The sequence below is a fragment of the Arvicola amphibius genome, chromosome 2 (genome assembly GCF_903992535.2).
Source record: "Arvicola amphibius chromosome 2, mArvAmp1.2, whole genome shotgun sequence".
Taxonomy (NCBI): Eukaryota; Metazoa; Chordata; class Mammalia; order Rodentia; family Cricetidae; genus Arvicola; species Arvicola amphibius.
In genome coordinates this window covers 185,188,531-185,216,520 of record NC_052048.2, presented here as the reverse complement: position 1 = coordinate 185,216,520, position 27,990 = coordinate 185,188,531, and the positions used below count along the sequence as shown (strand labels likewise).

The following is a 27,990-nucleotide window of genomic DNA, read 5'->3' as shown; positions in this document are numbered from 1 at the left end:
ACTCTTTGCGCGGCCGCTAACTCAACTTTGCTTCTCTCGCTAGATGAGCCCTCCCTGGGACAGCACAACCCTTCTTTAAGTCCCAAGGAGCTCCTGCTGGAGACAAGCGTCATGCCCAGCGCTGCACATGTGGCCTTACCAGAGACTCCAGAGTCCCAGCCGAGCACCCCTGCCCTTGTCCTGCCCTCTGCATCTGCTCCCACTTTTGATACAGCCTTTTTAAATCACAGACATCAGACTCAAAGTACAACAGAGCACAGCGTCTTCGGGGCACATTATGGATCCGTGAGGAGTAACGAGGTGGTGATTGGTGAGGATGAGATGGATAACTTTCTGCCGGATGCTCCCTGGACCCCTTCGCGGGTGCTTTCCCCAACGCAGTCTATCACACCGAGCCCCCTGGAGCCACCCCAGGAAATGCCAGAGCCTGGGATGACTCCATCGCTACCCAGGATTCCTTCGCAGGATGAAATGCTGTCCGCATGTCAGAACACAGCTCATCAGGCGACTGCGCACGTTGAGTCCGCCAGTGATTTCAGCTCTTCCTGGTCAGCCTTTCTCACATCTGAGGGCGTCATTCCGTCTCCTAGTAGGAGTTTGGTGCTTCATCCCACGGAAGTTCACAGCCAGTTATCGAGCAAGGCTTTGCCAGAGATTGTAGCTTCCATAACCGAGGGCGCAGAGGACCCCCTTTCCAGCTCCTGGGTTTCGGTGTCTCAGCCGATCCGCGGTGGCGTGACTCAGCAGCCATCTGTTTCCCTGTGGGAGGTGTCACAGCCTCTCCTGGGTGTCCTGGCCGCAAGCCCAGACAGACACCCTAATGGGACCACTACGTGGAGTAAACATCTAGAAGAAGCCATCTCTCTAAGAACACTCCCCAGTGCAACCATGTCAGCTACAGACCCTGTTTTTATCAGCCCACCTTCTGCGTTATTTTCAGCCCTGCTGTCATCTGTGTCTTTTGCTACCCAGTCAGCTGGCATTTCGGATAACCCCTTCCTCTCTAGCAGGGCTGGGGAAACCTCAGAGCCACCGCGCAGTTCCACGGTCCCCAGCTTTACTGACCATCCCCATGTCTTCAACCCTGAGGCATCCTTGAGACCACAAACCTGGTGTGTGTCCTGTGCTGTCTCATCACCTCAGCAAGCTCTGGCCAGGAGCCTCACGGAGAAGGACATGGGATCAGGGGACGGGCTTGAGACTCTGTCTGTGGCCTCAGTGGAAGTTAGCCATCTATCTCCATCGAGCAGCATGGGTACAGATCTCCCTGAACTTGAAGACCTTCAAGTATTTAATACTCTTTTCCCATCCAGACCTGTCGTCTCCCTTTCTTCCAGATCTGTGGGGTTCTGGAAAGTCAGCGTGGATATGTCACCTGAGGTGGATATGGGTGGCATTACCGCCACCCAGGTGTACTCTTCCCACGGCCTCCTCTCCACACCAAGCTCACTTGATTCCACTTTTGGCCTCTCTGTCACCAAGGAGCTAGTGATGCCATCCAGTGTGACCCATCTGTCATCCTCAGTCATCCCCAGCGTCCCTTTTGACTCATCTTTCTCTTTGACAGCAGCTCAACCCACACCATCCCTTCCGGCTGGACACCCAAGCCTTCTCACCTCCTCCAGTTCGGTCTCCTCAGTAGAGTCTAATGCTTCCGCCGACCTAGAACCGACCAGCTCTTTGGAACTCGAGTCTGGAAGTCTTTTGGATTCCACATCCAGCTTTTACTCAACTCCAGTCCTGGACTTCAGCACTCCGGCCCCTTCACGGTCAGATGTTCTTGCTTTTCCATCCTTGACGTCAAGCGATCCATCAACCTTCCTTTCTCAGCCTTTCCCCACCACAGCCGAGACGGTTCCATTGTCCAGCTCTATCAATTTGCAGTCCCCTCAGCTTTTTGTTTCTAACCCTACGAGTCTAGAGCCATCTCAGCCTTGGTCCGGTTCAGAGCTCCTCGTGAAGACGGTCACTCTCTTTCCTAGGCACTCTGAAATGCCCCCGCTTTCAAGTTCCCCCTCTGATTCTCTCAAGTTCGCCGAAGCGTGGAGAGTTTCCCTGGTCCAGTCCGATGCTCACCTCCCCTCTGCTTTCTCTGAAGCTACCTCTGTCTCTGAATTTCCACTCATTTCCCATGAATCCTCAGTCAGCACACTGGTGCCCTCCAGCTCCGAGACCCCCCTTGGCATCTCAACTGCTGGGAGTCACCTCTCATCACCGCCAGCTGTTTTCCATTTGACACCCATTTTAACCGAGTCATCTCCATTCTCGACGCTGACGCCTTCTGACGGCAGTGTGAGCGTGACAGACCATCACACATCTGTCTCACCCATATCCTCCAGTGCCATTCCGGCCAGCACAGAGTCAGCCTCTAACGTATACCCGTCAGCTACCCCATCGCTTGCTTCTGAAGTCCACCCTTCTTCACCTCTGCCCACAAAGCCAGTCATGGGCTCATCATCGACACCCACAGATTTACCACCCAGTACCTCCCCAGAACCAAGTACATCCCCGGAACCAAGCATGCCCACCATCAGCACTGCCCCTGGTGATACCGTGGACTCCGCTCTGAACAGCGAGCCTATGAGTCAGAACCCTTCGGGGAACAGTGTGCCCCCTCCCCTGCCCTCCCTCGGTCCTGTGACCACCTCCACGCTTGAAGCAACAGTTGGTACACCATCACTGGCCACAGCCAAGCCGCCATATGTGTGTGATATTACAGTTCCCGATGCCTATTTGATCACAACTGGTAAGGCCCTGCTTCCAGTCACCTCTCTGAGGTAGGGGACCTCTCTAAGGTGTTTGTGTGCAGTGTTTATGAGACACCATCGTGTTGTGAGAGTAGGTGTTGTTCTCACATGACCTGCGGGTAGCCGTCCTCTTCCTCGGCCGGCCTCCTGCTAGCCATCCAGTCACTTTGTCTCTTGATCTGCTTTCCCGAGTGTCAAACAAGGACCGTGGGCTCCTTAGGTTACTGTAAGGATTTAAATGTATAAAATACATAACAGCACTGTGTATTAGTAATTACCATAAGGACAGATAAAGATTTAAGTGGGCTGTGGAACTTCTGGTAGTATATTTGGCTTTGGAACTCATTGCCCAGCATATGCATAAATGTCATAAAGCAAAAACACATTCTTGTTTAATTTTTAATATCGGCTTTTCTCTTATTGGTAGCAGCTGTCTGCTAGGAAGAGAGTCTAGACAAAGTGCTTTGTTTTTGTTGTGGAGCTCCATAATAGTAATGCAGAATCACGTGAGGGGTGTTGATGGCTCGGAGGGAGATGCTTGGAAGCTGACCTCCACTGAGGGGAGCCAGACATCCTTTGCAGGGCTCTACACCTCTCTTCTCTTGGCCTTGGAGAAATCGTAGAGAACCAGGAAACAGTGTTTATGATACGTGTTTCTGGATGGTTCCTGTTTCCCACACTCAGGTCCCCATGTCCAAGGTGGGGTGTCCTGACTTCCTCAGTTTACCCAGAGAAGGTGGTAATTGTGTGGCGGGCAGTGGGGCCCTTGAGTAGCACTAGCTATCCTGAGCGGTTCCCTTAGCTGCACGGGGCTACTTGTAGCATGCACCTCCTGTCTCTATTGAGTTTGGTTTTCTATTAGGCCTTTGGTTTTCTATTAGGCCTCACTCTCTGAGTTTGGCTCCTCCTGCTTCCCTCCCCCTCCTTCATTCCCTTCCTACTCATTTCGTCTTCCAGTGTCATTCATGGCATAGTCTTGGCCACTCCGAGCCCGGCAGGCCATGCCAGCTGGCTGTTGGTGGGATCAGCCAAGGTAGGCAGACGGGGCCGTGGATTTGTTGGAACTGAGCAGGTGACACTCCCCACCTTCTCACCACGAGCCACTGAGTTACTAGAGAAACAACCACTTAGCTTAAGCGTTTGTTTTTATAATGAACGAATGAGGGTTGGTTCTGTCTCAAGTTTTAATAATTTAAGATAGGATAATGAAAACAATTGAAGAGCAGGACTAGAGAGATGGTTCGGTGGTTGGTTAAAAGGGTGTGCTGCTCTTGCAAAGGACCAGAGTTCGAGCCCCAGCCCCCGAGACGGATGCCCCACAACTGCCTGTAATTCTAACTCCAGGGGATCTGATCAGCTTCTGCTGTTCTCCACAATCACCTGCACCTATAGGCAATCCACAGACACACATGTACATGAATGAAATCAAAATAAGAATAACAACACTAGATATAATTCTGCATATAGAATGGAGGGGGAAGGAAAAGCGTCATGGGATAGAAGGGAAGGTTTACTGGCAGACAGACAGACTCGCTGTCATAGATTTATATTTATTATTTTTAGAGATGTGTTTGCAGGTGTCTGTGGAGGCCAGGAGATGGATTTAAACTGCAGCCTTGGAGATTGTGAGCTGCCTGATGTAGGTGCTGGGGATCAGCCTGGGTCCTCCTCGAGTGTTGCACCCCAAACCACAGAGTCAGCTCTCCAGCCCTGGTTCAGATTTTCAAATTGGACTTTTGTGTGAGAAACGAATAGAAAGAAATAGACGTTGGAATGAAAACTATTTTATTTCCTGTATAAAATGTTGCTAGGTGGACATTATAAAGAAATTCGCTCCCATCAGTAGTGGTTAGCACTCCCCAGCAGCTGCTTGGAACACTCCATGCAGCCGTCCTCCTCCTGTGGAGGACGGTATCGCCAGTTGGTAGCATCTTAATGATTTTAAAAATATTACTTCTGAGAGCTTTTAAAGCCTCATCCTTTGACATTGGGTGCATAGCTGGAGGAATTCTATTACTTGTTGAGAATAAAGTGGGAAGTGGAAGCTCCTGTCCCCTGGGTTGGCCACAGTTGCTGCTCCCTGTCCTGCCCACCAACCTTCTCAGCGTGTCAGGCTGAGGGTGTGTCCAGTTTTTCTGTTTCCTATAATACTTTACAGTACTTCGACATTTCTACTCTGTCCTTAGTCTGGGCCTTATGTTTCAAAACAAGCCGCTAGCATGCTTCATCTCAGCCGTGGCTTCCTGAAGTGACAGCTTCATGCTTCCTAATGGCACTAAAATGCATCTGCTGGTTGACTCTCGTTTGTAGTGCTGGCCAGGCGAGCTGTGCAGGAGTATATCATTACATCAATCAAAGAAGTGTTGAGGATTCACTTCAACCGTGCGGTGGAGCTGAAGGTGAGCCCCGAGCCTGGGAGTCTGAGGTCTGACATGTTTGTGGGGTCTCGTAGGGTGTGGGTAAGAGCCCTGGGCTCTGTCTTTGAATTCTCTCTCCCACTCCTCTCCAGGCATACAGTTTCCTCAGCTTCTCTGCTCACAGGTCCCCTTGTGCGCTGGGGAATGCGTCCGTAGTCTTGGAATGAAGAGGCTCCCAGACCAGAGGCAGCATAGTTTGGGGCGACCTTACCAGTCTTGCTGTCCTTGTTACTTTAATGAAATGACTTGGGCTTAGGTTAGGTTTCAGAGCGAGTCCAATTGTATCTTTCTGTACATTCAGTGTGACTGAGATGGATTTCCACACTTTGCATTGCACCCACCCATGTGAGCCTTACAGAAAGCTGTGGTCTACTAGTCCTCCCTCTGGCTAACCAGAGCCATGACCATGAGCCATGCTGGCCATGGAGCTTGTGACATGGGCCTGGCCTGGACTAATAAGATGCATGGTGGGTGCAGACTGCGGGCTGGAGCTCAGACCTGCGTCAGATAGAGGGCGTAGACTGTCTCACTAACTCTGGTATCGACCACGTGCCGGAATGTTGTTTCCCACACTAAGTGAAGTGTATTTGAAATTAGCATCCCCCGTCCCTCTACTTTTACTGTGGCCGCCATAGACTTCAGAGTCGTGCACGTGGCCGCCACTGTGTTGTTTAAACAGCGAGGCTCTAGGAAACAACTGTGTGGCGTAAACATGACCGAAGTCTTGGTTTTTCCGCAACTGGCCTTTCAGCCCATGTTACTGGTTGTTTGCCCTTTCTTGCTACTCCTGTACTTTTGTGCAGTTTTCGTGAGAGTTGGGCAAAGGTAGAAGGAATGCGTAAAATAAAATCTCGCCTATCTTCAAAGTTAAACTGCTGATACTGATATACATATATATTGTTTTACTTATTATTTTTTTTTCTCTCCAATAGTTTTCTTTACGTTTGAACTGTCTTTTTAAACTCTTTTATTTCTCTAGGTCTATGAACTGTTCACAGACTTCACTTTTCTGGTGACATCTGGTCCTTTTATTTACACGGCAATATCTGTCATTAACGTCCTCATCAATAGCAAACTTGTACGCGACCAAACTCCTTTAATCTTGTCTGTGAAGCCGTCTTTCCTCGTGCCAGAGCCCAGGTTCCAAGTTCAAACAGGTGAGACACCTGAATATAGATGCTTGGGTTTGTGTGTAGAATCTTATTTTAATTATACTTAAAATTGGGGGTTCTGTCGTGGTGAGATGGCTCAGCGGATGAAGGAAGACCTAAATGTGCTCTCTGGAACCCACATGGTCGGAAGGAGGGAACTGACTCCTGTAGGTTGTCCTTTGATCTCTACTTGCATGTGCACCCATGCATGCCCGCACACATGCAATAAATGGAAAAACCGAGAAAGGTGCACACGTAATACATAGACACATGCGGGCAAATCACCCATGCACATAAAACAAAATCTTAAATAATTTTTAAATTGGGTATTGTTTTAAGAATATCCATTAATTTATTGGACTCGCGCTTCTGGCTTTAAGCAAATCTCTGATGTGCCCTTCTGAGTAGCTGTGATGTCATTCATGGGCTATTGCACCTGGGCCTATTACTTAATCAGCAACAATGACAACAGCTTTGTATTTATGAAAAAAACCAAACACATACAAATGGTACAGAAAATAGTTTAATGAATCCACATGTGCCATTATATGGTCTCCACAAACTTTTAGTTCCTTTTTGTTTTCGTGTGTGTGTGTGTGTAAGCGTGTACACATGTCTAAAGGTGTGTGCGTGAGTGTGTGCATGAGTGTGCATGTGTATGTGTGCACAGGCACAAGGAACCAGAGTATGACTTAGGAGCTATTTCCCAGTGCTGTCCACCCTGTCTTTTGAGACAGGATTTCTCACTGGCCAGAACTCTCTAGCTGGGCGATCTGTCGGGCTCAGCCACACCAGTGCTGTGATTACAAGCATCTCTGTGGTTGGCTTTTTTTTTTTTTTTTTAAAGTGAGTTCTGGGGATGGATCTCAAATCTTCATGTTTGTGAGGCATGGCGCCTTATTGACTGAACCATCTCCCCAATCATAACAATGTTCAATTCTTAGCTAAACTTTTATTACCTTCGCTCCCATTCACTTCTCCTTACATTATTTTATAGTAAATCTTAAAAGACCATAAAATTTCACCACCTGTACCTCTACAAGAGGGCTATTCAACCCAGATGCACATCTGTCCGTATCATCACCCCTAAAGTTAACAGTAATCGCTTCATGCCTTATTTAACCGTCAATAATGCCTTATTTACTATGGGTACTTTCAGTCATGTATGAAATCAGAATACACAACATGAGGTTCACAACCGTTTATTAATAAGCTTAAAAAAATAATCAAGATTTTTTTTTTCTTTGTCAGTTTTCAAGCAAAACTGGTAAAACTTTTTTGAAGATGCAAGAATGTTTTAATGAGCTGGGTGGTGGTGGTGGCACACGCCTTTAATCCCAGAACTCCGAAGTCAGAAGCAGATGGATCTCTGTGAGTTGGAGGCCAGTCTGGTCTACAAAGTGAGTTCCAGGACAGCCAGGACTGTTCGACAGAGAAACCCTGTCTCAAAAGCTAAACGCACCAGAAAACACTTTAATGTGATGCCAGGTGTCGTTTCATTTTGTCTCCACGTACTTAATAATCCATCTGTAATAAATATTATATATTTGAATTGTTTATAAGTTACATCTTCTAATGTGTAGATTTTAAACTAGACTTGAACTCCTGGTCCCAAGTGATTTTTCTGTCTTAGCCTCCTGAGTCACTGAGCCCAAAGGCTTGCCACTCACTTTCATGCTGCGTATCTTCATGTGGTAGAAAAGTTGGCTTTTGTTATTTTGTTTTGTTTTGTTTGATTAAAGGTGTTTGCTACCACCGCCTGACCAAATGTTGGCTTTCTATATTTCTCTGAGGTGAGACTTAGAAGTAATATAATTCATTCTTGGCTCCAGGAAGCAACCAGTCAGCATCACCCTGAATAAGCTGTTGAGGAGCCCCATCTCAGGATCTTGACCCACCGAGTCTCTGCAGAGCAGACTCCTGCTTTGTGACCCTGGGAAACACCTTGTAGCGACACTTTAAACAGCTTCGCCCCCAGAGATTCCCTCAAAGTAAATCCAATTTGTAACCCTCATCCCACCAGAGCTTCCCACCTCCCTCAGACCTTGAGAGTCACCCTTATTATTGGGAATGTTGGGGCACACCCACCACGACCCAGTGGGGTGTGGAAACTGACGTGCACCCTACAGTTAGTGCTTCAGTCTCATTGCCTCTGCAGCCTAGGTCGTTAGGACACTTGGAGACGCAGCCTATGTTGACTGTAGGTGCAGGAGTTTTGCAGACACTGCCTGGGAGCAAAGCAACATGTGTCCAGCTGGCACCGTAGGACGCAGGAAAACGTCTTTTCTCGTGAAAGCCATCCCATAAAGGTGACGGAGGTCGTGCTAGAGAGATGGCTCGCAGTTGCGAGTGTCCACTGCTCTTACAGAGAACCTGAATTTGGTTCCCAGCAAATGTTGTGTGGCTCATGTCTACTGTGCTCCAGCTCCGAGGTATCTAATGCCCTCTTCCGGCCTCCACAGACACCTGCACACTATTTGCACATATTAAAAATAAGGTATATTTTTAAAATGATAGAGGCACTGAATCCAGTAGGCATGCAAATATTAACATAGAGACACAAGGTAGACCAAAAAAAAAAAAAAAAACCAAGACAGCGTGATACCTTTAAGGGAACACAGTAACTTCTAACAGTAGATGGTAAAGAAAAAGAAATTGATGGAATACCTGGAAAAGAAGTAAAAGAAGAAAATGTAAAAGAAAAATGTCTATACTACCAAGTGATCTGTAGATTCGTTGCAGTTCCTCTGAGAGTGCTAATGACATTCCTCACAGGTATAAGGGGGAGAGAGGGCTAAGGACAGTCCTCACAGGTATGGGGGGAGGGCTGATGGCGTTCCTCACAGGTATGGGGGGGGGGAGGGCTGATGGCATTCCTCAAGGGTAGAAGTGGGAAGACTTCTGAAATTTGTATGGAGCCCAAAGCAAAACCAAACCACCAAAGAGAATGAAAGGAGTGTTGGAGTCATAGTACCAGATCTCAAACTATGTTACAAAGTGATTATAACCAAACTGTCATGGTGTTGCCGAAGAGCAGACAGGGAGACCAACAAAACAGAAAGCGCAGAAACAGACACGAGTTTTGACAGAAACAAGAACATATATTGGAGGAAGTATAGTCTCTTTAGTAAACCATACTGGGAAACTGGATGTCTTTATGGAGGAGAAAAAAAACTAGATCCCCCCCCATACTAAAAAAAAAAAAAGTCCTTAAAATTGAGACCAAAATGTAAGATCTTAAACTGTAAAACTGATAGGAGACGCTGAAGAAATGTTTTTAGGATATTTTTTGAGGGAGAGGATATGACCACAAAAACATAGGTTCCCAAAGCAAAAACTGACAAATAGGTTCACATTAGTAAGTCTTTTGTGCAGCAGCAGGAACGGTGACTGGAATGAAGAGACAGCCTGCAGAATGGAGAGAATATTTACAAGGCATCCATTTCCAGAATCCGCGGGGAAATCAAACCACTGAGCAGCAAACCCCTTAAGTAATCTAATTTAAAGCTGGCAGGTTGAGCAGATGGCATTAGTTGTAAAGATCCTACCGTGCAGGCATGAAGACATGAAGACCCGACTTTGACCCTCGGCACTAATGGGAAGCTGCGTAGAAAGCCCTGTGACGCCGGCACCTGGAAGGCTGGTAAAGGAGCATCCGTGGGGCTCACTAACCAGCCAGTCTGGCTAAATCAGCAAGGTCCAGATGCAGTGAGAGACCATGTCTCAAGAATACGGTGTAGAGCAGTTGAAAAGGACACCTGACGTTGGCCTCTGGCATCCATGTGCATGTGTATAGATGAGTGTACCCCTTCAACACTCACTGGGAAATGGCCAGAATAAACATTTTTCAAAGCAGGATATGCAAATGGTCAATAAAAATATGAAAAAAAAAGCCTAGCACTACTAATCAGGGGAATGTACATCAAAACTATGAGCCAGGCAGTGGTGGCACATGCTTTTAATCCCAGCTTTTCAGAGGCAGAGGCAGGTTGAGTTCCAGGACAGCCAGGGTGCTTATATAGAGGAACCCTGTCTCGAAACAAAACAAAACAAAACTATGAGATACATGCTCTTGCCAGAGTGTTAACCAAAAGACAGTTTTAGCCTGTGCTGATGAGGTCACAGAGAAAGGTGAATTCATATATGCTAGGCTTTGTGTGTGTGTGTGTGTGGGCGTGCCAGTGTGTGTGTGTGTGTGCTCATTTGTTTATTTAGTATGTGTGCGCACATGCACATGGAGATTAGAGGACAGTTTGTGGGAGTAGATTCTTTGACCATGTGGTTTCCTGAGATGGAACTCAGGTCATCAGTGTTGATGGAAAGTGCTTTTACCCGTTGAGCCACCTGACTGGCCCTGATTTGTTTATTTATGTATTTGTTTGTTTTATTGTGTGTGTGTGTGTGTGTGTGTGTGTGTGTTTGCAATGAGTTTATGTGCACCGCTGTTGGCCAGAGGGCATCAGATCCCCAGGATCTGGAGTTACAGGATGTTGTGAGCCACCTGCTCTGGGTTCTGAGGCCTGAACCCAGGTCCTCTGCAAGAGCAGTAAGACTTTTTGTTGACTGCTGGGCTATCTCTCCAGTGTTCACTTTTTTTGTTTTGTTTTTGAAGACAGGGTCTTGCTTTATAGCTTAGATTGTCTTACTTTCACCCCGATCATGTAATGTTGATTATACAGACATTATAAAAAGCTAGAAGTTTACGGTATGGTCCATTCACACACACACACACACACACACACACACACAGTGAAGGTAGTATATTGGAGAGAGATCTTCACTGTGTCTTTTTGCACCTTTATTCACAGTGTGGAAGATGGGCAACCAGCCCATGTAGTCACTGACAGATGAACAGATGAAGAAATGTGGCATATGTACGCAATGGAATAGCATTCCGCCACAAAGAACAAAATCCTTTAGTTTGCATGGATAGAACTGGAGGGTGTTATACTAAGTGAACTATTAGAAACAAAAAACCCCATACCACACATTTTCAGTTACCTTGTGGAAGCAGATCTGGAAGCTGGTGTGATTTCCAGACAGTCTGGGGAGGAAGGATAGAGTGGGAGAGGCTAACACCCCCTCCCTTGCTTGCAGCTGGGTAGGAGTAACCTTGCGTCTCTGACGCAGTCGCAGAAATGTGCTCGACAGCCATTAGCTGTATCTTTAATTTTAAATAACCTTCATTTTAAGTATGTGCATGAGTCTCTGCACCGTGTGTATGCAGTGCCCTCAGAGGCCAGAAGGGGGCACTGGATTCCCCAGAACTGGAGTTAGATGTTTGTGAGCTGCTGTGTGGCTTCTGGGAATTACAACCGGGTTCTCTGGAAGAGCAACTGATGCTCCTCACTCCTGAACCATCTCTCCAGCCCCCAGGTGTGTATTTCAAGATAGCCAGAGGGATGGTTTTGAACATTCCCAACACAAATAATGAATTTCTGAGCAGAAGATACATCATTTCGTGTGTGTGTGTGTGTGTGTGTGTGTGTTGAAATGTTACAGTCTAACCATAAACATGCAGATGACAGAAAACAGACTCCTGTCACTCACTGTAATTACTCTGTTAACTAAGAACAAAAAGGATGTTTTACAAGGTGATCTTAAGGAAGAAATACTGGGACCTGGAGAGATGGCTCAGCAGTTAAGAGCTTGCTGCTCCTGCAGAGGCCTGGGATTCAGCTCCCAGCAATGGTAGCTCACAGCCATCTGTGAGTGCCACGTTAAAATCTTACCTCATTGAGATGTATCTTTTCCATTAAAGTTGACTCTAAGGGAATTTGTTGAAAGCAAAATTTTCTTGGCATTGATTTTCATTTTAAAAATTAAGACTTTCATTTTCAAATAGTCAGGGCTATGTTTTTGTCAATAAAGAAATGAAAATTCTGACTGTCTGCTTGGGTGATGAAGGCAACTGCAACAGGGATTTGTGGAGAGAGTTTTTGGCCTTACCAGGGTTTTCATTCCAGGTCGGAAATCCCTAACTGGCCTGCCAGTTACACAGCTTTTCCTATGCCTGTGGATCCCTAGAGTCAGGAGACCCAAGTATCTGTTCAGTACAGTCTTCTGCATTTTATTAAGATACTGTGTGTGTGTGTTCAATCCTGATATTTTAAGTAAGTAAGTCTTAAAAACAAAAGAAGCCATGCACAGTAGTGCTAGATCTCAGATAGTGGTGCCTTGGTTAGTTTAGCGCTGTCCCCCCTCCCATCAGTCCTAGTCTCGAAGCAGCTCCTCGTTCATGGGACTTTGATCGCTGTCTTTCTTTTCAGTACTTCAGTTTGTGCCTCCAAGTGTGGATACTGGCTTCTGCAACTTCACCCAGAGCGTTGAGAAGGGCCTGATGACAGCTCTCTTTGAAGTGAGGAAGCACCAGGGGGCGTACAACCTCACAGTGCAGGTGAGAGGCCACTGACCGCAGGGCAGAGGGCTCTGTCCTCCAAGGCATTTCATTTAAAGTGCGCCATTCATCCTGAGTGCCACACACCCTTCATCCCAGCTCTCGGGAGGCAGAGGCAGGTGGATCTCCGAGAGTTCAAGGCCAGCCTGGTGCAAGTTCCAGGGCAAAGAGAGCTACATAGAGAGACTGGGGGGTGAGGGGAACCCAGCTCCTGTGGGCCAGGGCTGACCTTTGGTAAGGTATTGAGTCTACAGCTTGATGATAGAGATTTCAGAGTGGCAGATAGGGTGAGTTGAAGAGCTGGTCCTATGCAGGAAATGCAGTAATGCTTCCACATAGGGATGGTCTTAGCTGTCTGGTCAGTGAGGTTATGCGTGAATATACTTCCCTTTCCCAGCAGTTCGTGTATTCTAGATCTGAAAGGCTTGGTGCTGGAATTGCTCATATGATGGAGCTTTTGGATTTATTTGGAATATTTTGCACAGTTAGTTTCTCTCTCTCTCTCTCTCTCTCTCTCTCTCTCTCTCTCTCTGTGTGTCTGTCTGTCTCTCTCTCCTCTCTCTCTCTCTCTTTGGTTTTTCGACACAGGGTTTCTCTATAGCTTTGGAGCCTGTCCTGGAGCTAGCTCTTGTAGACCAGGCTGGTCTCGAACTCACAGAGATCCGCCTGCCTCTGCCTCCCGAGTGCTGGGATTAAAGGCGTATGTACCACCGCCGCCCGGCCACAGTTGGTTTCTCTAACCTGAAAATAGGAATTGATTCAAATTCTAAAACTTTTTGTGCATTAGTGACGGCGCTCCGAAAGTTTTGAACTTTGGGGCATTTTGGCTTTCCTGCCTGAGATGCTCTCTACCTTTGTTAATGGGGCTCTTTGGATGTCACATCCCCATCTGAACAAGTGGCTCTCAACTTCCCTGATGCTGTGATCCTTTAATACCGTTCCTCATGTTGTGGTGGTCCCCAACCACGACATTATTTCATTGCTACTTCATAGCTGTCATTTTGCTGCTGTTATGGATCATAATGTATAAATGTCTGATATGTGACCCCTGTGAACAAGGGTAGTTTACTCCCAAAGGGGTCGTGACCCACAAGTTGAGAACCAACTGGTCTAAACATAGAGCATTCTTCTGGTCACCAGACTGGCTTCGTGTGTATTCTAATCAAACTGCTAATGTTTTATGGTGTGGCACCCCGCTCTGTCTCTGTTCCCTTCCTGAAATGTATTTGACTACTACAGATTTAGCATTCCTGAATTCACCTTTTGTGTGTCTCGATTTTCCATTGTATGGTGAGGAACTTTTTGTTCTGTCAGATTTTGGAAGGGCTCTGTCCTCGGAGTCACTAATTTTGCCTTCAGCTGTGTCCATTCATACTGAAATTTCTGACCAGTCATCTCCCTTCATTGTCCTTTGTTCCTTTTTCATTACGTCCTTCACCGAGATGTTAGCAAGTTGCCTTCAGCGTCTCTTGAGGACATTAATGAGGATTTCTAAAAGGTTTTATTCTGTCTCCTTCCTATAGATCTGTTTTCTCTGCAGTATTGTTCCATATGCCTATCTGCTTTTCTGTGTCTCGGGGGCCATTGGTTAGTAGGAGACTGGTTGGTGGTGAGGGAGGGAGAATGGGATTCGTTATGGCTGTTGGCCTGGCTGTCCCGTTGAGGAGGCTACCTCTATGTCAGCCCTGTCTCCTGAAGGGAGAGTCCATCTGAGCTCTGGGAGCTGGGGGACTATATCAGAATAGACCAGAATGTGGGTTCTGTCTACAGCACTGCACAGCTTGTGGTCAGAGAGTAAGAGGCAGACTGGCCCTGCCCTGTGTCAGGCTCAGGAGGCCCTCCTTTGGGGACGGGGCCCTGCTGAGTGTTTTTTATGTCTTTCCCTTTTTATTTCTCTTTTGGGTCTTGTGTTCTCTGGTGTACTTGGAGTTATCTGTTCCTGCCCTCCTTGCAGGGAGGTCTTAACCCATGGGAGGCCTTTGGTCTCTTCTGGGAGGCGCTCACTTTCCTCAGAGGGCAGTTCTTTGGGCTGTTGGGGAGATGGCACTGATGCTTCCCGCCTTGGCCTGGGTGTGTATTCGGCAAGACGAGTTCACTTCAGTTCACTCTTGGCTTGCTTCCTCTTAACTGATTGGACTGATTCCTGCTCTGTCTGGTCTCAGGTCTCCAGCTCTCTCTCGTGGGCTTCCCCAGACCTCTGGGGTTAGAACGAGACTGTTTTAGCTTTTGCCTGTGTGTGATTAGGCTCTTGCTTCTCTTGGTTCTGGTTTTTTTTTCAGCACTGTCCTGTCCATTCTTCATCTTGTAGAGATTTGACAGAACCTCTGGTTTTCTTCCATTCCCGGTGCTATTGTGGATTTATTGCCCTTCGTTCGGCTTACTGTTGTTTTGGGAGGATTTGGAGCTGGAGGGGGGGTGGGGATTGAATGCATGCGTTCAGTTCATCACTTAATGTAGGAGACATTTCCAGTAAACAGAGCGTTTAAAGTCTCCCCAAAATAAATTAAATAAATAAAGGAACAAGTTTAGAAAGCCAGCGCCCAGTGCCTCTTCTTTTAGAATTTTACCTCCTTTTTAGTCAGGCTTGGAGACACACACCTGTAATCCCGCCACTCTGAGGCAAGGACAGTATCGTGAGACACCGTCATTAAAAAATAAAACATCTTTCCACTTTACCCCTGTGAAGAGCATTGATCAGAGAACTCGTGGCAGATCTCACAGTCAGGCTCCCATGGAGCTTATTCTAGAGGCGCCTTCTGACCTCTTTCTTCCAGATTGTGAATGTCACCATCGGTTCTTCGCGGGTGGCTCCTCGGAGGGGCCCGGTGAACATCATCTTTGCTGTTAAAGGCCTGCAAGGCTTTCTGAATGGATCGGAGGTGAGCGATCTGCTCAGGAACCTGACGGTCGTGGAGTTCAGTTTTTACCTGGGCTACCCGGTGCTGCAGATCGCAGAACGTGAGTACTCACTGGCTCCTTGGGAGCAATGGGGAAGGGGCTGATGGTATTTCTGTTGGTAGATCTCTACTTTTAAACTGTTTTTAACGAGAGAGAGAGAGAGAGAGAGAGAGAGAGAGAGAGAGAGAGAGAGAGAGAGAGGGGCAGTTGTTCTAGAGTGCTTCTTTGGGGGCTCATAGTAAATGGGATCTGGATGGAGAGAGGATTCTTCCTGTGCTCCTGCTCGCTCACATGTACAGCGTCTCCATCATAAAATTCTCACAGAATGGTCCACTGATCACAGTCAGTGCGCACACTCTGACACAGGCACCCTAGTGCGCGCACACACACACTGACACAGGCACCCCAGTGCACATGCATACACACACAGACACACACACTGACACAGGCACCCCAGTGCACACACTCTGACACAGGTACCCAAGAGTCTCTGGGTTTATTGTGGGGCTCACTCTCAGCACTGCACGCTTTGTGGTTTCAATGACAATTCAGTGCTGTTCCTGCCTTCACAGTAGGTTCACTGGGTTGTCTTTTTCCATGGGACTTATTTGAACTTCTGAATAAAAGCAGGACTTCTCAAGCCCAGCCAGGGTAGGCTCCAGAGCTGTTCTCTGCCCCTGTGCCTCCCTTTCCTGTGTGCTTTTGGGAACAAAGAGGCACTGTAGTATAGACAGTGTGCTGGTTCTAGAGAACCTGAAACTATTGGAATGGGAACAGCTATTCAGGGCTAATGGTGGAGAGGACATTTGACTACAAAGGAGAGTAGAGGTGAGTTTGGGGAGGGGTACGGGGTTAGAGAATGAAACTTCCTGGGTCCTCACAGGGTGATACTTATGCAATGATGCATTTTCCCAAACCAATGAAACTTTATTGTGTGCTATGTTAGAAAATATTAAAAAAGCAATAAATGCAAGCATCCTTCCTGGTTAAAGCAATCGGATTCCCAGGAAGTTGGGAAAAAAGTGGGGAGATACTTGCATTAGAAAGCGGTACATTCCAGAGTTAAGGGCAGGCAAATAAATAAAATTCATTTTGGAAATAGGCCAGCCAAATGCTCTAAATCAGGATTCTTAATGTTTTTTTAATATGTTATTAATTAAATTAAGAATAAAGTATAAAATATGGAAATTGGGGGCTGTAGACATGGCTTAGTGATTAGGGCGTGTACATAGTGCTCTTGAGTAGTCTAGGAGCTACGCCAGCCCCTGCCAGCCTCTGTGTGCACCTACACTCTACATGTGTACAAATGCACACAAGCACACATGATTAAAAATAAACCGTAACACCGGGTGGTGGTGGCACACATCTTTAATCATAGTACTCGGAAAGCAGAGGCAGGCAGATCTTTGTGAGTTCTAGGCCAGCCTGGTCTACAGAGCGAGTTCCAGGGCAGCCAAGGCTACACAGAGAAACCAAACTTAATAAACCATAAAAAATATGATGTTATTTATATACAACAATTTTGATTTTTGTACAGTATATGCACATACCGCTAAACTAACAAGCAGGGGTACCAGAGACAGTTCCCAGCAGGGTAGGGCTCGCTTCACTTTACCCAGAGGCATTGCCGAGAGAGCTCCTGGCGCTGACGCACACAGCCTGCGGATGCTTTGCTTGAGAACAACAGACACAGGAGATGTGGCGGTGGCCTGTGTGATGCTGTGGTCCTTCCCTCTCCTAGGGTCTCAGAACCTGGTAGCCCTGTCTTTATGTTCCTGGGGTCTGGGGTCTCGAGGACTGCTACAGTCTAGGAAGGGTGATGTGTTGTGATTTACCCTACGCTTCTAGAACACTTGCCTTCCTGAGTGGAAATGTGCTTCTCACTATCTTTCCTCCCTCTCCGACTTTTCCCTTTCTGTAGCCTTCCAGTACCCACAGCTCAACCTGTCTCAGTTACTGAAGTCCTCCTGGGTCAGAACAGGTATGTTTGATTGACGTAACGTTTGGAGAACTGTTCGGTAAGAAGTCTGGGAGGGCATGTGGCGAATGATGCACTCTTCCTGATTCCCAAATTGAGGACAAGATGTACTTTAAATTCTTGGCAGAGAATGAATGAGAAGAGAGATTCAGTTTGGACTTTGGGAATGTGTCCCACTGAGTTATGGCACAGAAAGGGCTTCTTTAAAATTCATGCATCAAGTCCAGGGAGGGATCTACGGGGAATCTGTAGTCTCCTGATCTGAGGTAGGATGAAGCTGAGAAGCAAGCATATTTTTTTTCCCTGAAAGTATTGCTAGATGAATACAGCAGTTTGGGGACCAGGGTCAGGTATTTAGACAGACTTGTGTCCACAGATAGTGCCTTGTGTTTAGACCGAGGACACGACATTTCAGTGCAAGGCTCTCTAATAACCTGGCTCTGAATTCTGAGAGTCCCAAGCCCCAGAGTGCAAGCAGCATGAGGAAAGAGGGTGTCTACACAGTCACCACTTATGGGCTCTGAAGCCTGTGTGGGGCTCAGCGCTTTGCTTGGTGCTTAGATTCCATTTTCCAGACCTCAGAGTGTTGAAGTGACTTGCCTAGTGTTGGACCTCAGGGAGCGTTGAAACAAGTTTGGCTGAAAGTCTGCTTCCCGGTCTGCTTCCCCATCAAGTCAAGCGGAGGATAAGCTGATTATCTGTTTAGATACCTTTGTCTGATACAGATAGCAAGAAGCAGGCAGATCCCCGCCCCTCTCTCTTCAAGGGAGAGTGGAAGTCTATCCAAAGACAAGATAAGGACTCCTTCTATCCTGAAGTTTGAGGTGGTGCATACCAACAGGACTTCTTTGATCTTGTGAGACTCTGTGCTCAGAGCTTGCATGGCTAAGTTCCTGGGGCTTCTCGCCTTTAGTTTGCCATGGACTGGGGCCACTGCCAGGGTCCTTTACTCTGTCCCCATCTAGTCCCCGGCTTTATGCCTCCTGCCTAGTAGTTAGTGTTTTGTGGTAGTCTTGTGTGGGACTTCTGCACAGGTGCATACACGCTGGGTCTATCCCCCCCCCCACCCGATCCCGGCCCTGTGTTTGCTCCTGTGTGTGCTGACTTGCTCTGAGGGCTTGCTTTCTTGTTGAACACAGTCCTCCTGGGCGTAGTGGAGAAGCAGCTCCATAACGAAGTATTTCCAGCCGAGATGGAGCGCAAACTGGCCCAGCTGCTTAGCGAGGTACCCACCAGGAGAAGACTGTGGCGCAGGGCCACTGTGGCTGCTAGCAACAGTGTGGTGCAGGTACTCACCGAAAGGGGGTGGTGGGCAGAGGAAAAGCCCCTGGGAATCTGCGATTTTCCTGCAAATGGAAAAGTCTGGTGTGAATTGATTGTTCAGATAAACACGGCAGCCTTGTGCGGTCACTTGGAGTCCAGACTTTGGGGGTGGAGCTGCTGTTTAATTCCTGTCTCTGTGTGACTGGTGTGGATTTCTGTCTTTGCCAATCCGTTACAGGCTGGGAGCATCACAGAAAATGAGGTTCATAGACCGTTTAGCAATTTGTTGGCCTCGCCCTGGATTGCAGGGGGTATGGTAGAAAATTTACAGTGGGTTTCTGTATCATCATAAGGCTTTGTTTTTTTGAAGCGCTGAACTTATTTTATGGTTCTGGTGGCATTTTAGAAATGAATCGCTGATCTGGGAGAGTCCTCGCAGATGGAGGGCATTTCTACCCTCTGTTCAGAAATCTCCTCTTCCCCACCTCCTGCCAGCCTGTGCCCCAAATCATCTTCTCTTTGGGAACGGGCAGGCAGGCCACAGATCTGTTTGAATTGGAAAAATGACCTATTTAAGAACGCACATAGTCACAGAACTTTGGGGGTGGAGCTGCTGTTTAATTCCTGTCTCTGTGTGACTGGTGTGGATTTCTGTCTTTGCCAATCCGTTACAGGCTGGGAGCATCACAGAAAATGAGGTTCATAGACCGTTTCAGGAACCCAGAACTAGGATGAAAGCAAGCAGTGAAGGGGGACTGGTGGGCAGGGCGGGGGCTGTGAGAATAATATATGGATTGAGCTGGGTAGGTCAGGGTGCCCGTTTTCCCTAGAACTAGTGTCCTTGCCTTCCAGCCCCTTCTCCACATGCGTCCCCCTCAGCCTTGCTTCCTGCTCCCCCCCCCCCAAAAAAAACATGGTTCTTAGGCTCCCAAAATGATTTCCTTGCCAGACACAGTCACACCAGGGAACTTTACAAAGGACTAAGATTTTAGATGTTTATTTTTATTATTTTTAATTATGCATATGCGTGCAAGGGTGCGTGCATGTGAGTGCAGATGTCCGTGGAGGTCCGAGGTGTTGGATGCCTCTGAAGCTGGAGTTGCAGTTGGCTGGGAGCCTTCCTATGAGGGTTCCGAGATTTGAACTCAGATCTCAGCAGTACACGCTGTAAACCGCTGAGCCATCTCTCCAACCCCAAATACTAAGAACTTAAAAAATAAATAAATAAAGGGGAAAAAGGCGCTAATAAATGCCCATTAATTAAATAAGCATACAACAAATTAAATATGAAAATGAATCATGAAGGCCTTGTGTTATTCAGTAGCCTGTGGCTTCACAAGGGCTGAGTGCATAGAGAGAGTTGCAGGGCACCAGAAACCTGGGTGATCAGGTCCCACACTGGATACTTAAGCTTCTTCAGGTAGGAGCCTCGCTTCTGTGGAAGGTCACCAAGCTTCCTCAGATTGCCTGGAGGCCACGTTCTGTTTCTGGTCTGTACAAAAGGCATTGTAGGGGGCTGGAGAGATGGCTCAGTGGTTAAGAGCACTGCTTGTTCTTCCAAAGGTCCTGAGTTGAATTCCCAGCAACCACACGGTGGCTCACAACCATCTGTAATAAGATCTGGTGCCCTCTTCTGGTTTGCAGGCATACATGCAGACAGAATACTGAGAATACTGTATACAAAAGGCATTGTAAACAAAAGTACAAGGCTCTTCCTCTGTACTTTGTGGATGAAAACGGAAACACTGAACAAGGGCAGTGAGGATGGCTCTTGCTGCCAAGTCTGGACCTGAGTTTGAGCAACTCCTGCAAGTTGTCCTCTGTACTAGGAGAGACATGTGTGCCCACACGCATACACACATGCACACACAAACAAATAAGTGCAGTTTTAACAATTAATAAAAGAACCAGGCATGGTGGTGCACGCTGTTAATTGCAGCACTAGGGAGGTAGATGCTGATGAGTCTAAGAGTTAGGGGTCAGCCTGGTCTACGTAGAGAGTTCCAGGCCTGCCAAGGGTCCAGGGTGAGACCTTGTTTCCACCCCCTCCCAATTAACAAAGGAGATGACAGATATTGAACCCACGTAACTGTCTAGGAATTAGGGAGTGGGTAAAGAGTAGCTCTTTATGTATTGGAATGTTCTCCAGCAATTTAAAAAATCAGTACCGTAGAAACGTGCTCTGAAAAAGGCTGTAGAGAGGAACATGAAGAACAGTCCTGAAATAATACAGGGAAGGAAAGGGGAGTATGCTAAGTCTTTAGAGTGGCTTTCTATAATTGGTTGAATTTTCAAGAGGGTTTCACTTTCTTCTTTATAGTTTCTTTGCATATGTTTTTCAAAATCTCTTTACTGGGCCATATAATTTGTATAATACACACATACTTTTCGTCACCCAAGTGGTTGACTTGGAGAGATACCTTGTATATTGTGGTTCCCGATATAAATCTGATTAGCCATCATCCAGAAAGAATGCTGAAGTTAGACCTTCCCGTGGCTCCTTCTAGAATGGACAGCTTTCGGAGTCTTTAACAGAAGTGGCTGCTGCCGAGAACGCTATTTCTATGAGAAGAATTCCCAGACTTTTTAATATAAAGGGTAGACACACAGGTCACTCCCATGACATGGTGAGTTTGTTGGAGGTTGTCGGTTACAGTTCCATCCTGTCTGGTGCTGTTCTGTGCGCTCTCGTGGTCCCTATGTTTCAACGAAGACACTAAAGCAAAACAAGGTATAGTTGCTATTCTTCACAGATGGGCTTTCAATGTAGCTCTGTCTCCACCAGTAGAGAGCAACGGGGAGATTCGGGGACTCCAGAAGTGGCAATGAGCTTTTTAAGAGGGCCGGGACAAATCCCAAGTCACACACTAGGGACTGAGTGCCCTGAGAAGGGGCAGCTGGCACTGTGAACTTTCCCGATGCTGATGGACTCTGTCTGTCTCAGGTGGTAAACGTGTCCAGGCTGGAGGGAGATGACAATCCGGTACAGCTCATCTACTTTGTGGAGAATCAAGATGGAGAGAGACTTAGTGCAGCCGAGTCTTCAGACCTGATCAACAGGGTCGATCTCCAGAGAGCAGCGATCATCTTGGGGTACCGGATTCAAGGCGCCATTGCCCAGCGTAAGTCCAAGAGTTTCATCCTGCCAGCCATGCTGGAGGCCAAAGCCACTTGTATTCTGATAGTGAGCACTGAACTACAGCACAGACCTGTGTGTGGTAGGTTTGTGTCTTAAAACCTTGTCCTGAAGTGGTGCTTATGGAGGATGCTGATTGTTGATGTCCATTTGCTGAGGTTTCCTTGTATTTTTCTTAAGTGTATTTATTATAAATTATAAAATATGCACTGTGCATGTGTGTACATGCGTGTGTGCATGCATGTACACCTGCCATGGTATATCTGTGGAGATCAGAGGACAGCTTTGTAAACTCAGTTCTTTCCTTCCATATTTATGGGGTTCTGGGGTCCCAGCTCAGGACATCAGGCCTGTGTGACTTTATTTGTCCTTGGTTTTCTGAAGCCCTCTTTATTTTTATTTCCATCGGTGTGACTGTGGCCATTGCTGTTGTTTTTCCCACCTCACACCTCATACTCACGGAGTTCCTAGTGAGTCATAGGACCTTATAGCAACATGAACATCCTTTCCCCTACCCCTGTGCCAGTTTTCATTTCCAAAACTGTCTTAGGTAAAATAATGCACCTATTCTGTTTTTATTCCAAAATCTTCCATGTCACACCCTGCATGTTGGTGGGGCCAGTAAGTCACTCAGGAAGCTGGGAGGTGCCCTCTAGGCTGTCTGGCTTCCTTCGGGGCCTTTTAACACAAAGGAATCCCTTGATCCTTTCTCGATCCTGTTTCTCCCTCACCCTCACCTCACACCCCTCTACGTTTGGAAAGATGTGTTTGATATTTCTTATTATTGTTGGAAAGTGCTTGGCCCTGCCCTCTGGCCGTGCTTGCTCTCAGTACCTCTTTCCCAACTGCCAGATTTGGGGTGTGTATTTAAAATGAAGAATAGGGAACAGCATGGAGACTGTAACGCTCCAAACACTACCTGACAAGTTGGACTGCTGTCTTGGTGTGGGTGTTTCCTCCGTTATTCAGAGCAGTCCTTGGTAGTGTGTGGGCAAACCCGCTCCCAGAGGAGAGGGAAAGGCAGATGTCTTGAAGAACTTACTGAGGACAGGTAGGAGACAGTGCTTTTTTTTTTTTCTTTGTCAGTATGCTTATTAAAAACATAGACTGATGGACCATGCTTAGACGTCATTGTGGATGCGTGCTGGCGTCCGTAAAATGGGACAGATGCACAAACACACCCCAGACAGATGTAAAGGTGCAGTCAGAGATGACCACTAAGGCAGTCCCATTTCAGACATAATCTTGTAATTAACACCTGTGAGAAAGTGGGGTTGGCGTAATTTACAGTTCCATCAACACTCGCAGAGGCCAAGCGCCACAGGCGTGCGAGGACCACAAGACATATTTTTGTTCTTCTCGGGCAGCTTTGTATTTCATTATGACGGTCAGTTACTGTAGCCTAGCTTGTCTGTAACAAGTAGAAGTTTTATGTCCACTCAGTTACACTTTCCAGATGAAATCATTGGCAGATGGGGGAGAAACTGTAGCCAGCTTCGTCATAACAGGCCTTCCGAGTGAGTCTCAGTCTTCACACAGTTTTCTGTTTCTTTCCTGAAAGTGAAGTGGCGGGGCTGGAGAGATGGCTCAGAGGCGGCTTTTGCAGTTCTCGGCCCTCACATGGCAGCTCATGACCGGCACACTTCCAGGTCTGTGGGACCTGACGCCCTCCTCTGGCTTCTGCACCAAACACACAGGGTGCATTCCTATTTCTACCAAGCACTCATATCCATAAACTAAGAATAAATACATCTCTCAGATAGATGGAGCGACTCTGGCAGAGCCATATAGAGGAAGACGGTTCACATGGAGGCCGCCCACCCCCAGGCATCTTCCGCTTTATATCTTCATGCCCTTCAGGTCCGGCTTCTGGAGCATTGCAGCCCTGTTACATCAGCTCTAAGCTGTGGCACCCTGCTCTCCCTGACAGAGTCAACAATGCAGCTTTAAACTCTTGTCTTTTAGATTTTAGTTTTATTTTTTTAATTTTATGTGTACCGGTGTTTTGCCTGAATAGATATCTGGGCACCACCTATGTTCAGTGCCCACAGAGGTCAGACGAGGGCATTGCATCCACTGAGACTGGAGTCATAGAGGGTCGTGAACCACCATGTGGGTGCTAAGAGCCAAACCCAAGTCAACGGGAAGATCAGCAAGTGCTCTTAACCCCTGAGGTGTGCCTCCAGCCCAGCTTTTAAGCAATACCTTTGAAATTACCCTTTGGTGAAATCAGTCCCTGTCCCTGGAGACTAACCAGTGTGAGGGCTGTGTGCACTTCCTTCGTTTGGTGGACCGTGGTGGGAGAGATGACGTCATACCTTTAGTAGGCTGTTTGGTGTGCTTGAGAGATGGCTTCGTAAGTGGGGTCTGTTTCAGATCAGTGAGGAAATAATAAAAAACCACTTCCTAGCACTGCATCCAGAGCCGGAGGCGGATGCTGAGAGAGCTGCCTCCTTCCATGTTTTACACGAGGTTGATTTTGAGAGGATACAGGCACCTGGGAAATGGCGGGGATGCAGATTTTCAAACACTGGCCTATCAGCAGGCAGATCAGCGATCCTCCAAGTGTTTGTCACTGACCAGAGTTACAAGATTAACCAGTGCTGGCCCCAGAGCCAGAGATAACCCGAAGGCAGGAAGAAGGGGTGAGAGCAGGCAGACTAATCGCACTGACATGCGCTGGGTGAGCTGTTTCCTCTGTCTAAAGCGCACATCCTGACATGGACCACACACATGCCGTGAGACCCCCCAAGTTCAGGTGATTATTGTGTGAGCCTGTTCAGGGATTCCAGGCCTGTATGCATACTGTGGGGCTTCTGAGGTTAGCTGGCACTCACGGTGACTTCTACACAGCACACATGTGTATCATTCTTCCTGACACAGCTTTCCATACCAAACCTGCACGCTCCTGACACGGCTTCCCATACCAAACATGCACGCTCCTGACATGGCTTTCCATACCAAACCTGCATGCTCCTGACACGGCTTCCCATACCAAACATGCACGCTTCTGACATGGCTTTCCATACCAAACCTGCACGCTCCTGACACGGCTTCCCATACCAAACCTGCATGTTCCTGACACGGCTTTCCATACCAAACATGTATGTGCGAGGATCCGAAAAGGCCCAGCCTGGTTTCCACACACACAGGGCCCTGGGTCCTCACCTAGGAACAGTGTCATCCTGAGTCTACTTAACTCTCAAAGCCCTGAGAGCAAAGATCGGGCAGTCACGTCTGTCTGAACGGCCCACCTTCCCTTCTCGGTGTGCTTCACTCTTCTCATGGAAAGCTTACTTAACCCTGCTCTTGTCTCCATCACCTGACCTGAGGACTGCTCAGGGCCATGTGGGCAAGCATCCTGGGATTTCAGGGTTGGTGGAAGAAGCCTCACTTCCTACCAGGGCCAGTAAAGGGGCCTTGAGGATACTATCTCCCTCTCTGTGGTTTTCCTAGATTAGCGCTAAGAGGAATATCAGTCCTCAGCTCCTCCGCTGAGCTGTCACCACGTCCATGCTATTGCTTGTTCTCAGGCACAACGAACAATTAGTGTGAATTCCATCCCAGCCACATTGTAAAATCCAGTCTTCGTTCTCTCAGTGCCAAACATAAACTTCTCTATGACTTTTTACTGGGAGTGGAGAGATGGCTCAGTGGTTAAGGGCACTGACTGCTCTTCCAGAGGACTTGTGATGGATATACAGCCCCCAAATGGCGGCTTTCGGCCCCCCTGTAAGTCCAGTTCTAGGGGCTCTGACACCCTCTTCTGACCTCCGAGTGCACTGCCCCCATGTGGTATACAGACATACATGCAGGCACAGCTCCCATACATATGAAGTAACAATAATGAATCTTTAGTGTTGTTGCTCATCTCTGAGCAGACATGTTTTGATCCTAGAACAGGTACTAGCTTCTGAGACGGGAGGGAGCTCAGGCCTTAGTCCCTGCCAGTCAAAATTTAGGGGTGTTTGAAAAGACAGGGCTTGGAAGCTGGGGTGAGCAGAGAGGAAGAGTTATACAGCATCTAACGCTAGACTTTGGTGTGCGAAGGGCATTTTAGGAGAACAGCGGGGCACCATGTTTGAAACAAAGATAAGAGTGTTGTCACAGAGAGGCCGGGGTGTGAGGGGACAGGAGGAACATTTGGGTTTCGAGACTGGGTCTGAGTGGGAGAAGCTCTGAGCTCCCAGGAGCTTCAGAGGATCAGCACGGAGTGAAGAGGACACAGGGCAAAGGATCAGCTAGCGAAGGAAATAGGAACGGGGAGGGAGCAGAAGGGTTCATGCAGGGTCATCTGAGCCGTGAAAGGTGAGAGGCTGCGGTGTGGGCACCGCTGTGAGTGCAGACAGGCAGTTCCAGAGGACGCAGCTCATTTCAGTGCCATCTAATAATTGATACCTATTACCTTTAGTAAAGCAGTTTCCATTAAGGCCCATGTTCCAGGGTTCAAAGGTCACAGGTTGGGAAGCCAATACCCCAGAATCCCATGTTCAGACTTCAGTTTCCTAGCAAACACCCCCTTTAGTTAAGCCTAAGAGTCCTCTTTAAGGGTAGACTGGTAAAATACACACACATATTGGAGGGAAAAGGGAAGAGGAAATTATGTAATTAAAATCTCAAAAAACTGAAGAAAAATTACAGGTGTAACACTATTGACCATCTTGACATGTCTGAACGAGTAGAATTGACTGTGTTCGGTGCTCGCGGCCTCCTCCTCCCTTCATTTCTAGAGCTTGTCATTGAGTACAGATGCTCTGCCCATTGGGTAGTGCCCCTCAGGCCTGGTGAGTTGGACGCTCTGCCCATTGGGTAGTGCCCCTCAGGCCTGGTGAGTTGGACGCTCTGCCATTGGGTAGTGCCCCTCAGGCCTGGTGAGTTGGACGCTCTGCCCGTTGGGTAGTGCCCCTCAGGCCTGGTAACCACTGTTTTCTTTATAAATCTGACTGTTCTAGGTGCCTGTTTATCCGTCTGGTGTCTCCCACATAGCATGTTTTCAAAGTTCCTTCCTGTTGGGGCTATTTTGAGAGTCCCTTCTTTGTCTTCTTTTCTGTGTTTGTATGTGAGACAAAGGTCCTACTCTGTCACTCCCCACCCAGTTCCTTTGAGACAGGGTCTCTCACTGAACCTGGAGCTAGGCTGGCGACTGCAGCCCAACCATCCTCCTGTCTCTGCCTCACATGGTACTGGGGTTGCAGGTAGGACTGTGACCATGCCCCTCTTTGACATGGGCACTAGGGGTCTGAATTCAGGTCCTCTTGTTTATACAGCTAGTATCCTTTCTCAGTGAGCCGTCTCCACAGTACCCCACTTCCTATTCCAACGCTGGATAGTATTCTGCTGGGTGGATGGTCCACACTTTTGTTTATCTATCTACGTGTTGACGGCTTTGGGCTTCTCCACCATGGCTGTTGTGTTAAGACGGCAGCTATGAATAACCCCGTCTCTGTCATGTTTTCAGGTGCTGAGGTGGACATGCCCAGTTGTCTTTGTTGTGGTACTGTAACTTACAGTCAGACATTTTTGCTGCCCAATAATGACATGAAAACTTATTATTATTAATTATTATGAAAGCTTGGCCTAGAGCCTGGGCTTGTCCCTCTAGCTCTTATAAGTTAGACAAACCCATTTCTGTTCATCTGTGTGCTATACAAAAAGATTATTCTGCAACGGTACCTCCTTGACTGTTCCCGCAGGCAGATAGCACTGTTAGCAGACGCCTTTACTTGGGGATTCATTCCTTGGTAGCTTTCCCTCCCGCCACTAGAACCAGTGTGCCCTTGAAGGGTTTCGTCTGCTTGCTCATCAGCACATCTTGCCTTTAGAGTGGTGTCTGGCACCATCAGTAAGCATTTGTAGTTAAGGACAGAGAGGGAAGTGAGTTGGTGGAATGGGGAAGAGCTTCCTTCCCAGGTCTGCAGGTTCCAGCTGGTGTTCTGTCCAGAGACCTGGGAGGTGATGCCTGCTCCGGTGGATATGGCGGTTACAGCTGTATCGTGAGCACGT

At 47.6% G+C, this 27,990-nt stretch overlaps 1 protein-coding gene across 3 annotated transcripts in view; it reads left to right on the top strand.

Annotated features, from left to right (window-relative positions):
* The window catches only part of Kiaa1549 (KIAA1549 ortholog), a 118,086-nt gene that overhangs the window by 46,712 nt on the left and 43,384 nt on the right, over positions 1-27,990 (top strand). For all 3 annotated transcript variants that reach the window (XM_038320234.1, XM_038320233.1, XM_038320232.1), the window contains exons 2-9: positions 44-2,746; positions 5,058-5,146; positions 6,144-6,321; positions 12,585-12,712; positions 15,487-15,670; positions 17,532-17,591; positions 18,728-18,876; positions 21,796-21,973. In XM_038320234.1, coding sequence (XP_038176162.1) covers positions 44-2,746; positions 5,058-5,146; positions 6,144-6,321; positions 12,585-12,712; positions 15,487-15,670; positions 17,532-17,591; positions 18,728-18,876; positions 21,796-21,973 — 3,669 coding nt within the window. The remainder of the gene's footprint in view (positions 1-43; positions 2,747-5,057; positions 5,147-6,143; positions 6,322-12,584; positions 12,713-15,486; positions 15,671-17,531; positions 17,592-18,727; positions 18,877-21,795; positions 21,974-27,990) is intronic.